Source organism: Aquarana catesbeiana, linkage group LG03 (assembly GCF_042186555.1).
Source record: "Aquarana catesbeiana isolate 2022-GZ linkage group LG03, ASM4218655v1, whole genome shotgun sequence".
Lineage (NCBI taxonomy): Eukaryota > Metazoa > Chordata > Amphibia > Anura > Ranidae > Aquarana > Aquarana catesbeiana.
In genome coordinates this window covers 50,440,404-50,457,134 of record NC_133326.1, presented here as the reverse complement: position 1 = coordinate 50,457,134, position 16,731 = coordinate 50,440,404, and the positions used below count along the sequence as shown (strand labels likewise).

Here is a 16,731-nt window from a genome sequence, read left to right as displayed (position 1 = left end):
ATTCCTTGACAGTAAGGGTTAAACCTCTCTGAGGTTTTTTTTTATTGCTGTTGGTGTCCCTGCTAGACATATTCACCCTCGCTATTTGTGTTGTTGGCAATTGTCACTTGGACTGAAAGTGAGGAAAAAGCTAAAATATTGAGCTGCCACCAGAACAGGAATAGAGGGGAAATCTAGTTCTGGTGACAACTGTGTGAAAGGAGATGTACGTCCTTTTGAAGAGATTCTGCTCACTTCCTGTTGTGTCTATAGGACAGGAAATAAAGGGAAATCTCTTAAACGGAACACAGAAGGCAAAAATATGCCATGGGTTTTAATAATTTCTTAACAAAGAAGAAAACAAGTTATGTCTTTTGATATATTTTAACCTCTACAACAATTTAGGGTGTTTCTAAGCAGGCAGCAATGTGTTAAAGAGAAGAAAAAGAAAAGCCGCTCTCAAAGCACAGGTTCCAAATGATACACACCTTGATAGGCACTCAGGTGCAGGCTCTGCTGGGATCAGAGAACAAACCAATAGGCCTGGACGGCAGCACTCAGATACAACACCTTTATTCGACTAAAATCCAATGTACAACAGTCAATCCATACGGTACAAAACAGGGGTATGCAGGCAGCTCAGCAATGTGTTAAACTCATACCAATGCAAACATGCTTCTGTTCATTTTCTGGGTAGTTTGGCAAAATAGCTATTGAATCCATAACTCATGGAAGACAATAGGGACTAAAAATTCTGGTGTTTCCTTTTGGGCCTCTAGAGAACAACTACAGCAGCCAAACACAACTAAATGGCATGGTAAGCCCACCAAATGTCCGAGAAACATGTTGCTTTTAAAAACAGGGGGGATGTGTACAGTGGTGAGGGTAGTTGGCATTTAATGTGGCTTTGAGGGCGACCTAAGTGTAGTGCCCAGACTTTCACCATCTTTGCACCCACTATGCCTCACAACCCACTACATATTGAAGGATGTCAGCTATATTTGGCCTTGAAGGTCCTCATTAGATTGGCCAAGGCCAGAGACCTCCCTACATAAGAAAGATGCAGATCCTTCCATTCGCAACTTTGTGGGGTCCCTTAATGCTGTACACAGAATCACTAAGGGTAATTTCTGTGATTCCCAGCAGTGATAATGTACACTGCCAGTGCATATTTTGTGCTATATATCAACTTTTTTTTTTTTTTTACTATCTTTGTAAAAAACATAAGCAACCTCCCCAAAAAAGACTGTTTTTGTAGTATAAGCCCCAACTGGTGTCAGTTTAGCAAGCAGCATTAACCATGCATTGGTCTCCTTCAGAAAAAATTCATACTTCAATGGGGACAGTAGACAAAAAGGCTGTTTTCTTAGTGGTTGTAAGGATAGCAAGCTAAAAGCAGAAATGAACTTCAGAGTATGCCTCTGTCATGGTGACTAAAACTTTTTTGGTCAGCTGTATTACCACATATACACGGCAGCACTGACAAGCCTGCAAGGTCAGGCAGAAGATTTTGTTGTGGGGGGGGGGGGGGGGGGGTAGGAGAGAGCGTTGTGTTGATAGGAGGCTATGCCAGGAATTAGCTAGGTTGGTACAAAGAGCCTTGGCTGCATGCAGAAGCTAATTGGTCTAAGCTGCCTGGGGGTGTGGAAGACTTCTGATATTCAAGACTAGTTCAGGTAGTCACCCTTTTGCCTATGGACAGGCAGATACTGTACATTTGTCGGTCACATGCACCAGGCTCCAGCCACTGGCCCATTTTAGAAGACACCTAGTTGACCATGAGGTCTTTCTACTCATTGACCATCTTGGAAAAGCCCTCCCTGTGAGTGGTACCCTGGGTTAAGCTTGCCCAGTTTTGCCTGAATAAAGTGTGCAAGTCCTTTGTTAGATGACCACTGCTAGTCGTGGTGCTAACTGCGAAGGGTAACAAAGGCATTCCTACTGGCATTGGTCAAGACTTTGTACAGTTTGACTATTTTAGGTATTGTAGCCTGGATTCAAGATGGTGACAGAAGGCCCTTGCAGGGGTCTTCCCTAAAAAATTAGACAGACCTCAGATTAGAGGCAGAAGGCCCTTAAAGTGGTTGCAAAGGCACAAGGTTTTTTTTAACTTCATGCATCTCTACATGAAGGTAAAAAAACCTTCTGAGTACAGCAGCCCCTCTAACACTTACCTGAGCCCCCTCTTGATCCAGCAATGTCCATGAGAGATTTGCCTCTCTGGGAACTTGCACTCCTGATTGTCTTTTGGCAGCAGCAGAAGCCACTGGCTCCTGCTGCTGTCAATCACAGCCAATCAGGAGACGAAGGGGGCAGGGCTGAGCCGTGGCTCCATGTGTAACTGGACACACAGAGCCACGGCTCGGTAGCACGCCTGCCTGGGTGCCCCCACAGCAAGCTGCTTGCTGTGGGGGCACCCGACAGGAAGGAGGAGCCAGGAGCGCTGGCATGGGACCCGAGAAAAGGAGGATCCGGGCTGCTCTGTGTAAAACCACTGCACAGAGCAGGTAAGTATAACATGTTTGTTATTTAAAAAAAAAAAAAGCCTTTATCATCGGTTTAAAGTAGTCTCCAAAAATAAAAAATGAACGTTTGAAACTTTTTTGTTTATATTTTTAATGTATCTTGTTTCATGCATTTATTTTTATGTATGTATTTTTTTTTTAATCAATTTATTTATTATCTTAAGGGCTCATGCACACTGCATCTCAAATAATCTCAAAGAAGCTTCTCCTACAGGCTTTTCAGCTTTTTGAGCTCTCATTTTTTTCTGCTTGGAAACTCCTCTCCATGTTAGCCAATGTGTCCATGCACACTATGGCTTTTTCAGGAGTTTACAGGCAAAAAAAACCTCCCCAAACTCAGGTCTTTGAGAGAAGCTTTCGAGCACAAAAGACGCCTAAGTGCCCAAAAAAAGTGCGTGAAAAAAGCATGAAAGTGCAAAAAAGCTCAAAGAAGCTGGAAAATGCACAAAAAAAGACAAAATGAGCTGAGGGGAGGGTTTGTGAAAGAAAAATGCTTGCGCTCAGAAAAGCTTTTTTTTGAGCTGCAGTGTGCATGAGCCCTAATTGTTGGATTGCACCAGGGGTGAATGATAACAAACCAAGGGTTCAAGCCTTCCCACTGGGGCTTTGGAGTTCTAGATGGTGTTGAAAATCAAGTAGAGGGTTGTCACTGGAAAAAGAACTCAATAGAATAGGCTAAGGAGGAGAAGTTAGAGCAATCACAGGTCAATTAGTTTCAGTATAAATCACACAAATAGGAAACATAAGGGGAATACAAAGACACTGAATTTCAAAAAAAACAACGTTCCTAAATTACAATCCTTGCTAGAAGATACTAAATGGGATAAAATCTTAGGAACAGAGATCACAGAGGAAAATGGGTATACTTTAAGAACATATTAAATAAGGGTATTAAACAGTGCTTCCCAATGGGAAATAAATTTAAAAGAACTAATAAAAGTACTGGGTGACCTAACTCCAACATAAGAATGCATATAAAAGCAAAAGAGAAGGCCTTCAAAAAATACAAGGCAGAGGGATCATCATCAGCATTCCAACTTTACAAAGAAATGTAAGGGTAATATCAGGGCAGCTGAGTTGGAACACGAAAGGCACATAGCGGAGGAGAGTAAAAAAAATCCCAAGAAATTCTTTAAGTACATAAATAATAAGAAAGGGAAGACAGATCATATTAGTCCCATAAAGAATGATGAAGGGAATCTGGTTACTAAGGATGGAGAGATGGCGAAGGTATTGAATTTATTCTTCTCCTCTGTCTTCACAAGGAAATCAGGGGGCTTCAGTAACCAAAACTGTAATGTTTATCCTCATGACACGTCACAGAAAGCACCCTCATGGCTAACAGAGGACAGAATTAGAAATACAAACGTAACATTAATAAGTCACCGGGACCAGATGGCTTGCACCCGAGTGTCCTTAAACAACTCAGTCAAGTAATTGCCAGACCATTGTTCCTAATTTTTACGAACAGTCTACTGACTGGAATGGTACCAGATGATTGGAGAAAAGCCAATGTAGCACCAATATTTAAAAAAGGACCAAGATACATCCCTGGGAATTACAGACCAGTTTGCCTAACATCAATAGTATGTAAGCTCTTGGAGGGGATGATAAGGGACTATATACAAGATTTTAGAATGACGGTATCATTAGCAGTAATCCGCATGGATTCATGAAGAATCGTTCTTGCCAAACCAATCCATTAATCTTTGCATGTGATATAGTTCCCCATAAATGTTTACTGTACAAAGTAAGGTCCATTGGCATGGACCATAGGGTGAGTACATGGACTGAAAGATGGTTACAGGGGCGAGTCCAGAGAGTAGTGATAAATGGCGAGTACTCGGAATGGTCCGGGGTGGAAAGTGGAAAGTGGGGTCCCCCAGGGTTCTGTCCTGGAACCAATCCTATTTAATTTATTCATAAATGACCTGGAGGATGGGACAAACTGCTCAATCCCTGTATTTGCGGACAATACTAAGCTAAGCAGGGTAATAACTTCTCCGCAGGATGTGGAAACCTTGCAAGAAGATCTAAACAAGTTAATGGGGTGGGCAACTGCATGGCAAATGAGGTTTAATGTAGAAAAATTTAAAATAACGCATTTGGGTGGCAAAAAATATGAATGCAATCTACTCACTGGGGGGAGAACCTCTGGGGAATCTAGGATGGAAAAGGACCTTTTCCATCTTAGCATGCAATTGCTGACAGGCTCAGCAATGGCATGCAATGCCAAGCTGCTGTAAGCAAAGCAAACAGAATCTTGGCATGCATTAAAAAGGGGATTAACTTCAGAGATAAAACAATAATTCTCCCACTCTACAAGACTCTGGTCCAGCCACACCTAGAGTATGCCGTCCAGTTCTGGGCACCAGTCCTCAGGAAGGATGTGCTGGAACTGGAGAAAGTCCAGAGAAGGGCAATAAAACGAATAAAGGGACTAGAGGACATTAGTTATGAGGAAAGTTTACGAGCCCTGAACTTATTCTCTCTGGAGAAGAGACACTTGAGAGGGGATATGATTTCAATGTACAAATACCATACTGGTGACCCCACAATAAGGATAAAACTTTACCGCGTAAGGGAATTTAATAAGACACGCGGCCATTCACAAAAAGTAGAAGAAAAGGGGTTTAACCTTAAACTGCGTAGAGCTTTCTTTACTGTAAGGGCTGTAAGGATGTGGAATTCCCTTCCACAGGTGGTGGTTTCAGCGGGGGGGCATTGATAATTTCAAAAAACTATTAGATAAGCACTTGAACGACCACAACATACAGGGATATACAATGTAATACTGACGTATAATCACATACATAGGTTGGACTTGATGGATGTGTCTTTTTTCAACCTTGCCTACTATGTAACTATATGTAACTATGTAAGTGACCCATGGTGGGGTCACTCCTATTTACCTCCAAATTTTAATATTTTAATATTTAATGTTGTGTTTTAATGTTTTAGTGAGTTTGTAAGGTTTTTGCTTATAGAAGTAAAATAGGAGGAAGGCTACAGTGTGTCAATGGAGGAAAAGAATGTATTTGTTTTATCAAAATGCTACATTTTAAAAAAGTAGCCTGGTCTCAGGGCCAGAAAAGGAGAAATATATACAGAGTATGTGTGTTGGATCATGTAATAATTGGTAAATTGCAACATATTACCATTTTGGTTTTGGGATTGAATTCTGCTTTAATTTATAAATAAGGAAAAGTGAGTTCCTACTTAATAAGACATTAGGCAACAACAACAACCTGACAAATTACATACCTTTACATACCTTTTATACTGCATCTTTCACAAAATGATTGCTGTTTATAATTTTTAAGTCAATTTAGAAACACTTTTATGTGAGAAAAATAACTTTGGATCCAGATTTTGAGAAGGTCATACATTTGTACCATTTGTAGCAGGACTCATAGAAGCCAGTCCAATAATATGAAGATGAAACCCTTTTCAACCATAATAAATTCAAAGCATCCTGTAGGTTTAGGGTACTTTGGCTATTTTTAGGTATAATGTACTATTTAAAAAAAAAAATTATTTGTTCTTCTCAGTTACAGATAATTCCAGAAGGTGACCCCGAAGTGACCTGAACCTCTATAATTATGGGGTTTGCAACTGATTTCATTTGTCCTAATGGGCACAATGCGTTGCTACGCCTGCAAGATTCTGAGCTGAAGCTGATGGAATCACTGAGAAAGTGGATGATGCAAAGAGTGAAGAGTGACAAAGAGTATGCAACACAGCTTCATCAGATGTTCACCATGATAGAGAAACTGGACCAGGCCCCCATTCCTGGCCTAGCAGAGTACTCAAGTCAGCTGAGCCAGGTAAACCATTTGCTTTTGTTTATAAAGCACCAATATTTTAGGCTTGTTGCACATTTAGGGCAGTATGCGCCCAGGGACAAATACCCAAAGTGCAGACTGTTTGCATTCATACCAAGGTGAATACTGCCTTAAAGGATAAGTTCACCTTTTTGATTGTGTTTTAACCTCTAAATTGGGATTTTTAAGGCAATTTCAAAGAAGAAATTTTGAATTATTTAAAAAAAAATTTTTTTTTTCATATTGAATAAAATTGCATTGATTATAATAAAAAAACTGTTAACAATGTAAACATAGTATACCAAAGTTGTATCCATCACTTTACATTATATTGTACAATTACAGTATACAATGTCTGATAGTCCTGAAGTGGTATTCCCTAACTACTTGCAGTTCCACCATTGATATGCAGATGCCAATGGTTATTCAAAGATAGGGATGTCCAACGTGTTTTCAAAATATATTATTTAGACGTTCTTAGTGAGAGCACTCCTTCAGCCAGTGGCGTCACTAGGGTTGGTGTCACCTGGTGCGGTAAAACATGGTGCCCCCCCCCCCCCAGCACTTAGCAGGCTAGTGCGTTGGAGCAGCTCTCCCCCTTAATCTACCACAATAGATGGAGCTGGGATGGGATTGGGGGGGTTATAGAGCTGGAATGGGATCGGGGAACGGATTGAGCCGGAATGGGATCGGGAATGGATAGAACTGGGATGGGATCAGAGTGGTAGATGGAGCTGGGATGGGGATGGGGGGGGTGGATGGTGCCCAGATGGGATCGGGGGGGATGAATGGAGCCAGGATGGTTTGGGGGGATGGATGAAGACGGGATAGGATTGGGGAATGGATGGAGCAGTTTGGCATCGGGGGGGTGGCTGGATCAGGACGGGATCGGGGGGTGGATGGAGCGGGATGAGATCGGGGGGTGGATGGGAGTGAGATGGGATGGGGGGGTGGATGGAGCCGGGATGGGATTTTTGATTTGAGGGGGGGTAAAGGATATGTGCTAGGGGGTGCTTTGGGAGGGGAGAGGAATTGTGTGGGGGAGGGGGTCAAACTTCAAATCTGCCCCCCTCTAGTACAAGTCCTCTCTAACCCAAAACAAAGCACCCCCTAGCACCTATCCTCTAACCCCCCACCCAAAATCACTTCTGGCAGCATAGTTGTTATCTGCCAATTCCACCACCCCCCCCCCCAAACACCATAGCAACGCTGTTAATTTCCCTTCGTGGTATACAAGGACCGTTGGATCATATCCAAAAATGTGACACCAAAAGAAGGGGACGGTATTTAAGCAGCAAACCACCTTATGTCTCTCCCATCTGAGCTGTCCAACCGCAAACAAACTCCACACTGAATAGAGTGGAGAGGGATCAGAACACTTGTCAGTTTTTATTGCTGCCTGTGCCCCCATTGGGGGATTCACCTCCTCTATTTGTCCTGTTTTACCATTATCATTGAAAGTGAAAGTAAAAGAAAATCCCACATTTTGGGTTGTCCCCAGAAAAGTAATAGAGGGGAAATCTTCCAATGGGCTCACTAGTTCTGGTGTCCTGGGGGTCCCCAATGGATCCTCTTCATTTCCAGGTATTTCCTCTCACTTCCTGTTTGGCTATGGGACAGGAAGTGAAGGGAAATCTCCACAATGGGGCACAGATGGCGAAGAAAAAAAAGTCTGACGGGTTATAGCTCTCCCTTGCTCCATCCAAAATGAAAAATAAAAATGTTTGCCTATAGTTCTACTTTAAGCATCTGTTATGTATGTTCACACTGTAGTGTGCTGCCGAGAAATTGGTATAGACGGGCAGTGGCATTTCTTAATTCTTATTTCCTCATTGTTCTCACGGTTGAGGTTACTGTCTAGTTCCTCTATATTTGTAAACCCTCTATTCAGCAAGAGACTCCAGTGCATTTTGACCGAGGGTATTTTCCACACTAGTGTGGGTTTGCTCATATTAGGGCTTGTGACCACAGCCATTCAACACAAAAGCACATTTTAAAAGTACAAGCACGCATGCTTTTAGGTGCTTTCAGGAAACAGGGAATCGTGTTTAAGATGCATTTGTAATGTGTTGCACATGCACCTACAATGCATCTGTTATGCATATGTGATGTCCTTCTGTTTGATCAGCAGTTGTTACTGATACAGAAAAAGTTTGATTATTACAAAGTCGTTGTGGTAGAAACTCATGTGTTTATATACCAGTCTTAACACCTTCCCCTCCAGCCTTGGCAAGTTGGCACCCCTTTAAGTGTGTCTCCATGCCTGGGTGTGGGGGGCAGGATGGACTTCCGGATCATGTGACCACTGAAATTGGGACCCTCTGCTTCTGGCTCCTGATCCTTATGAGAGACCAACAGCTAGGTCACTGTGCTGGAAGAATGCAGTGAGCGTGCTCTCAAGCACAGAATCCTCAGAAGTCCGTGGACGCATGTGTGGTGTCTACACGTTAAAGCTCACCCTCCTTGCTGCTACACATATGTGTTACGTGGACAGCAAGAGGTTAATAGAAACCTATGGTCACAGCGTACACTTTATTTTTATCATCAGCATTGTAATAACAATACATACAATAGTTATTTTTGACAATCAAATTTAATCTTACTTTAAAAATCTCCTTTCATGTTGTGAGTTCTGCCTGTCTGCTGACCAGTGGCGTCTGGTGCTCAAAATTTTTGGGAGGGCGCAAACAAACTGAAAAATTCTGATAAAAAAAAACATTAATTGCAGCCTCACTGTGCCCATCAAATGCAGCCACTGTGCCCATCAAACGCAGCCACTGTGCCCATCAAACGCAGCCACTGTGCCCAATCAAATGCAGCCACTGTGCCCATCAAACGCAGCCACTGTGCCCAATCAAATGCAGCCACTGTGCCCATCAAACGCAGTCACTGTGCCCATCAAACGCAGCCACTGTGCCCATCAAACACAGCCACTGTGCCCAATCAAATGCAGCCATTGTGCCAATCAAATGCAGCCACTGTGCCCCATCAAATGCAGCCACTGTGCCCCATCAAATGCAGCCACTGTGCCCCATCAAATGCAGCCACTGTGCCCCATCAAATGCTGCCACTGTGCCCCATCAAATGCTGCCACTGTGCCCCATCAAATGCTGCCACTGTACCCCATCAAATGCTGCCACTGTGCCCCATCAAATACTGCCACTGTGCCCCATTCTATGCCGCCACTGTGCCCATCAAAAATTGCCACAATTATCTCCCCGCCCACTCGCCGTCTGCCCAGCACTTACCCTATCTTGGTGGCAGGTCAGGCGTGACGGCGGCGAGCTGTGAGACCTTGCAGTGGCTCAGACAGCAGCCCCTGTGTCCTCCGTGCGTCACCTCCCCTCCTCCTCCCCGCATCCAATCGCAGAGCCTTTACGTTCAGCCAATCAGGTGATAGGTATCAGACCAACGCTACCTGTTTGGTGGAGAGGCGGTTCAGTGTTAGAAAAGCGAATATTCATTTGCTTTTCTAACACACCTGGGTGGACTGCGAGCGCAATGCTCTACGCTTAAGTTCACCTTTTTTGAAGCCTATTAGAGCCTATGGATCTAATCAGGTGCTTCAAAAATACACCCCCGCCACTGTAATTCAGGCACCTCACGTTCCAAAAAGGGGCCGGACGCCTGAATAGGGGGTGACGGCCATGAATAGATTCATGCTATGCATAGAGGGGGTGGCTGGAGAAAAGGGGCCAGCGGCTGACCATCTCTTTCCACAACTTCCTGCATTCCTGCATGCTTTGCAGGTTCTACTCTGCTGTTTAGTTTCTATTTCTAGGGACCTCATATCCCATGGTACCTTGCTGCCTGCAGGCAGTGATTCCTGTACTGACTCTGCCTCCTGAAACTCCTGGATTAGTTGGATGCCTATGTTCCTCCTCCTCCTTCTACATTAGCCATTTTCAACCAGAGGCACCCTGGGGAGCCAACTGGGTTTTTCAGGGGTGCCATGAAAAAATGCCTAAAAACTGGCCAAAAATTGCCAACAAAGCCAGGTCTTTATTGTGCAGCATTACAACCTTAGGCACCATGTGGACCAACAACTGATGACATCATCAATTTATAAGGAGGACGTTGGGTGCCTGCATAGTGTATTTGCTCGCGCCTACCCCGTCCCTCTCACCAATAGTACTGGGGTCACATTAGCTGTGTGAAGGAATGAAACTAAGGGAGAAGAGAAACAGTATATTGTATATATATATATATAGAGATAGATAGATAGATAGATAGATAGATAGATAGATAGATAGATAGATAGATAGATAGATAGATAGATAGATAGATAGATAGATAGATAGATAGATAGATAGATCTATATATATCAGGTAAATAAGTATTGAACACCTCACCATTTTTCTAGGTAAATACATTTCTAAAGGTGCTATTGACATTAAATTTTCACCACATGTCAGTAACAACCCATGCAATCCATACATATAAAGAAACCAAAACAGATATGTTCAGAAATGAAGTTATGTGTAATAAAATGGAATGACACAGGGAAAAAGTATTGAACACATGAAGAAAAGGGAGGTGCAAAAAGGCATGAAAAGCCAAGACACCAGCTGAAATCTATCAGTAATTAGAAAGTACTGGCAAACTTCATATCATTGAAGGAAAGCTAAATGGAAAAATGTACCAAGATACTCTTGATAAAAATCTGCTGCCATTTACCAAGATGATGAAGCTGAAATAAGGGTGGACATTTCAGCAAGACAATGATCCCAAGCACAAAGCCAAGGAAACTCTCAATTGGTTTCAAAGAAAGAAAATAAAGCTGCTAGAATGGCCCTGCCAATCACCTGACTTGAATCCAATAGAAAATCTATGGAAAGAACTAAAGATCACAGTTCATAGAGGAGGCCCACAGAACCTTCAAGCTTTGAAGACTGACTGTGTGGAAGAATGGGCCAAAATCACACCTGAACAATGCATGCGACTAGTTCCTCCATACAGGAGGCGTCTTGAAGCTGTCATTACCAACAAAGGATTTTGTACGAAGTATTAAATACATTTCAGTTAGCGTGTTCAATATATTTCCCCTGTATCATTCCATTTTATTACACATAATTCATCTCTGAACTTATTTGTTTTGGTTTGTATGTATGTATGTTTGTATGTATGGATTGCATGGGTTGTTACCGACATGCGATGAAAATTTCATGTCAACAGCACCTTTAGAAATATATTTACCCTATTTTACCTGCTATGTTTGTATATTATATATATATATATATATATATATATATATATATATATATATATATATATATATATATACATATATATATATATATATATATATACACTGTATGTATGGTATATTGGTCCGTACCAGTGTACAAAAGTACATTTGCTTTGGAAAAATAAATCACCTCCAACAGTGTTGAGGTGATTTGAACAGTGTCCTACATGTGAGGATGTTGCTGTTTTATGCAAAACTATTAGTTTTGTTTTTAACATTTGAGAATGGGGTGCCTTGAGATTGTGTAGAATTTTAAGGGATACCCTGACTGACAAAAGGTTGAGAAACACTGGCAGTGGACGCAGGTGTTGAACATGCCCAGAAGTGATGGTGGTTGTAGCTCTAGAAGAGAGCACATTGTGGACTGGCCTCCTGCTGGAGAGGTAAGGGGTTGGCTTATGCCCTGTAAACACAAGCGGAATTTCCGCCAGAAAAATCTTGGATGGTTTTTCCGACGGAATTCCGTTCAAGCTTGCCTTGCATACACGCGGTCACACAAAAATTTTCGGAACTTTCGACCGCCAAGAACGGGGTGACGTACAACACTACGACGAGCCGAGAAAATGAAGTTCAATGCTTCCGAACATGCGTCGAATTGTTTGCGAGCATGCATGTTTTTTTGTGCATCGGAATTGCATACAGACAAACGCATTTTCGGATAGGAACTTTTTCCGACCGAAAAATAGAGAACCTGCTCTCAATCTTTTGCTGGCGGGAATTCCGCCAGCAAAAGTCCGATGGAGCATACACACGGTCGCAATTTCTGACCAAAAGCTCTCATCTGAGTTTTTCCAATCGTGTGTATGGGGCATAACACTTGTGGCCATTAATGCTGCTCCCTGGAAGAGCATTATCCGGTGGATACCTCAAAATGGTGCATTGCACGCGGTTGCGGCATGGCCCCATCAACTTGAATAAGTTGCATTTGGCAGCAGTACCACCCACCAAATTCATATTGCCAATTCATTTTTTGCTGCAGCATGTGTACAGTCCTGAGCAGCTGCATTTCTGTGTTTAGGTGGGTGGCCAGAGGTGGTAAAACCCTAGCTCAACTACCCGCTGACCACCCATGTGAACGAGCCCTAAGTATTTTTTATTTTTTTGGCTACTTTGTTACTTGTCTTCGTTGGAAAATTAAGATGCTGGCTTGTCAACAGTGTAAGATTCATTGCACATTTCAACTATTCAAACCATTCCCCATACCTTTTCAAAACACATTCCAACTGCATTTGAAATGCAGATTTTAAATTACCCTAAGGCTCTGTTCACTCCTATGCAGGTGTGACGGAGCGCATGCTTGTTTTTGTGCATTTTCATGCATTGCACACAGCCCGTTCATTTTAATGGCCCACCCTATGCGCAAAATACGTACTAAAGAACTGCATGGCCCTTTTGAAAAATCGGGCTGTCCCCAAATAGTATATTGTTATCATGCAATTTTGCATGCACACATGCATGGGAGTACCATAAAGAATTAATGGCACATGTCTGCAAAAGGGCTGTGCGGTTTTGCGTGTTGCAGAAAAGTGCGCAATTTTGCGCATGTCCCCCAATGCACAAATGCGAACCTAGCCTAATGAGCTTGACTCACTAAAGTGTGAATTGAGGTTAAGGTGAATGCAAGCCCCAACAATGAACTTCTGTTATTTGCTACCCCTTGGTCTGTTATATATATAATCGAAAGCACCTTGTTGTATCTGTTCATTATGTGCAAAAATGACCTGTTGACATTGCCAGAAATCTTGTCAGCTAATAATCCCTCGCAGCCCTGTCACAGGTTATTATTTCCAGTTCTCAATCTTTAGTGTACACTTTAGGTGATTTTAAAGGCTTTTTGTGCATTTGTCATGATTTTTTTTGAGCAATATGTGTTTTTAGGAGCTCCTTTGTAGCAGGATTGCCCATTTTTGTCCCCATAGACTTTAAAACAGAACTAAACTGTATCTGACAACCACAAACTGAAAACGCTATTTAATTGTTTTTTAATATTCAAAGGAAACTCCACCATCCATCCAGGTCTTCATTTTTTTTGTTTTGTTGGGCTATAACTTTTAAAAACACCCCTAGCGTTCTTAGCTGCGTCCATCTTAGGTAAGGGCAGATGATTCATGCAGCATTTACCTCCCGGAATCCATCTGCTTAGCTGAGAAAGCCCCTCCTCCATGCTTGGGGTGTATGACATAATTTTGGTCTAGGCCTGTAACCAGGAAGCAACTGGTAAAAATAAGTTTAAAATAAGTAAATGTAACCACCTGTCCATTTTCATCTGATCTGATCCACCAGACGGATGGGAAAGTAGGACTACCATCCATCTGGATTTGGTGGACGGGATTGGATCAAGTAGCATGTCACCGCTGACATCCGCCACTCCATAGGGGTGAATGGATGGTCCGATCAGGTCCGCCTGAAAAACCGAAAGGCGGACCTAAACGGACAGCCCTTGTGAAAGAGGCCTTTAGCTAGAGAGAGCAAAATCTGGTGCAGCTCTGCATAGAAACCATTCAGCTTCCAGGTTTTATTGCCAAAGCTTAATTGAACAAGCTGAAGTTAGACGCTGGCTACCATGCACCACTGCACCAGATTCTGAGTTTAATGAGGAACTGCAGTCTGCTCACATAATTTGTACTAAAAACCATCTTTGCCATTCTGAAGCTTCCCTCCAACCACTTTGCATATTATTTTATATATACTGTGATTCTGTACTTGCCAAATATGCTGCAGAAATCTCCCTCCACTGAGTCTGGCTGCATCCATTTTAACTGTGGGCAGCTGAAGCTGCTGCCTGTTCACTTCCTGGATTTACACAGACACACAGAGGCACACCTCCAGCTCTGCAGCCCTCATCGGCCCTCTTATGACTCCCTTCCTGGCAAACTCTCACAAGAGTGAGAAAGAGAGCTGTCCATGATGTCATAAGCCTAGGCTTTTTTACCAGACAAGAAACAGGAAGTGGGCTGTATAAGGTATTTACTGGCAGAAAAAAATGTTTTACTATCCAAAGTTAAAGCAACAAGGGCAGATTTATTAGATGGAAAGATGAAAAAACGACTGAAGTTCCACTTTAAGTAAATCTACCCCATTGTTTCTTTTTGTAGTTTTCTGTTTATTCATCTACAGATCAAAGGGATAAACTTCGATCTGCAGATGAACTCAGTTTTTAAAGCAAATTGTCAAGTTAAAAAAAAAAAGATAGATAGATAGATAGATAGATAGATAGATAGATAGATAGATAGATAGATAGATAGATAGATAGATAGATAGATAGATAGATAGATAGATAGATAGATAGATCGATCTATAGATATAGATCTATATCTATAGAGATATATATATTGTGGAGGAAGGTGAAGTTGGAGCAGTGGCTGCTAGTAAGTGTCTCTGTGTGAGATTAGAAGCTGTGTGCGTTGAAGGGCTTCAAAGCTATGTGGGTCCAAGGAGCCAGAAGCTGTGTGCGTTGAAGCTCTTGAAGCTGTGTGTGACCAAGGAGCCTAAGACTGTGTGCATCCAAGCAGCTTGTTTGAGGGGCCTGTACCTATAGCAGCATTACTGCTGAAGAGTAGCCAGGTGGGCTAGCATTTTCATTTGGATTTTGTGTGTTTAATTGAAGTTTGGACCCCTGCGTGGGATTCCTGGATGGACTTTTGTTTTGTTTTTCCCTTTAATAAACGTGGGCTACCATGCCCTTAACTATAAATGCCTCTCTGATGTGGACTCACTGCACCAAAACGCATCTATCCACTTGAGCTGAACAATCCCCAATGTCACAAGATATATATATATATATATATATATATATATTTTTTTTTTTATTAAGTGTTAATTTGTTTAACCCCTTATTAACCCTTAAATTACTCTGATCAGCCTTAAATAACTCCTTATTCTCTTTCTACATTTAATTATTATTTTCATGCTGATTTTTTTTTTTTAAACTATTAATAATTAAAACTTTTTTGTTTGCTTTGTTTGTTAATTTTTTTAAAACCTTTAATATATATTTACATGTTTCACATTGAAAAATGAGCAAAATGTAAAAAAATAAAAATAAAAAAATAATAATTTAATTTGTAAGTAACTTTTCAATGCTTTGTACCATTGCTGATAGCTGAAGTCTAAACAAAACAGTTGCAGAAGGTTATCAGTAATTTGTATCGGCAAGTTTCGGTACTCGTACTTGTTGTAAAAAAAAAATGGTATCGGTGCATTCCTAGTAATGTTGATGAAAAGAGTTTAGTTCCCCTTTAACTATAGCTGTAAAAACATGCACAAAAACACGGTAATGGCAAATAAATGTTTCATCTCTCTGTTACTCCTGGCTTGTTCCAAGGTCAGCCAATAATTTATCACAGCACATTAATGTTTTCTTAAGAAACTTTCTCCTACAACATCTGCTTAGTATTAGTTGTAACATTAGTTGTATTATTCATTCAATAAAGTAATAGTCTGTGTATTAATGTAACTATTGGATTTGATTTCAGCCAATTTTTTTGTGTGATTCTGATTTTTTTTTTTTTTTTTTTTTTCTTTCTTTTTTTTGAACCTCTTCCATATTAAAATCCCATTTTTCAAACTTTTGCTGATTCTTTTTTTCCGCTTGACCTTTACCACTGAACTGCACGTCTCTTGTATTGTAAGCAGCAAACAATCGTGTGATCACAGAGATGTGAACGTATTTCATTCTTCAGAAGTCTGTCTGGCCAGAAGTGGACCATTAGCAATCATCATCTGTGTCACGACTTTCACAAAGTATTGTTTAGGGGAATCCAGTCATTGCAGTGCCAGTGATTTCTGACTCATGGACTCTGAGCCAAGAGAATTCAGAGTGATTCAATGTAGAGTCATCACTGACTTTCATTTTTATATTTGCTTATGGACAGTACATTATGTATTGTATTACTTAAAGCTGTAGTAAACTTTGCTGTAAAAAAAAAAAAAAAAAAAAAAAAAAAAGTCCCCCTGCAAGGTAATGGCATAATGTGCTAGTATACACCACATACCAGCACATTAGCTGTAAAGCGTATCTCTCCAGTGGTGTGCTGTCACCGCTGACAAGGCTTCCATCTTCACCTGGTCTTCCTTCCCGGTTCGTGCACTTCCGCCACTTGAAATGGCCGGGCCACGATGACGTCACTCCTGTGCATGTTCATGGGAGTTACGA

The 16,731-nt window shown here is 41.6% G+C and overlaps 1 protein-coding gene across 1 annotated transcript in view; it reads left to right on the top strand.

Moving 5' to 3' along the window:
• FES (FES proto-oncogene, tyrosine kinase) overlaps positions 1–16,731 on the top strand; it is a 235,336-nt gene that overhangs the window by 51,335 nt on the left and 167,270 nt on the right. The window contains exon 2 of the mRNA XM_073618513.1: positions 6,056–6,331. Coding sequence (XP_073474614.1) covers positions 6,107–6,331 — 225 coding nt within the window. The 5' untranslated portion in view covers positions 6,056–6,106. The remainder of the gene's footprint in view (positions 1–6,055; positions 6,332–16,731) is intronic.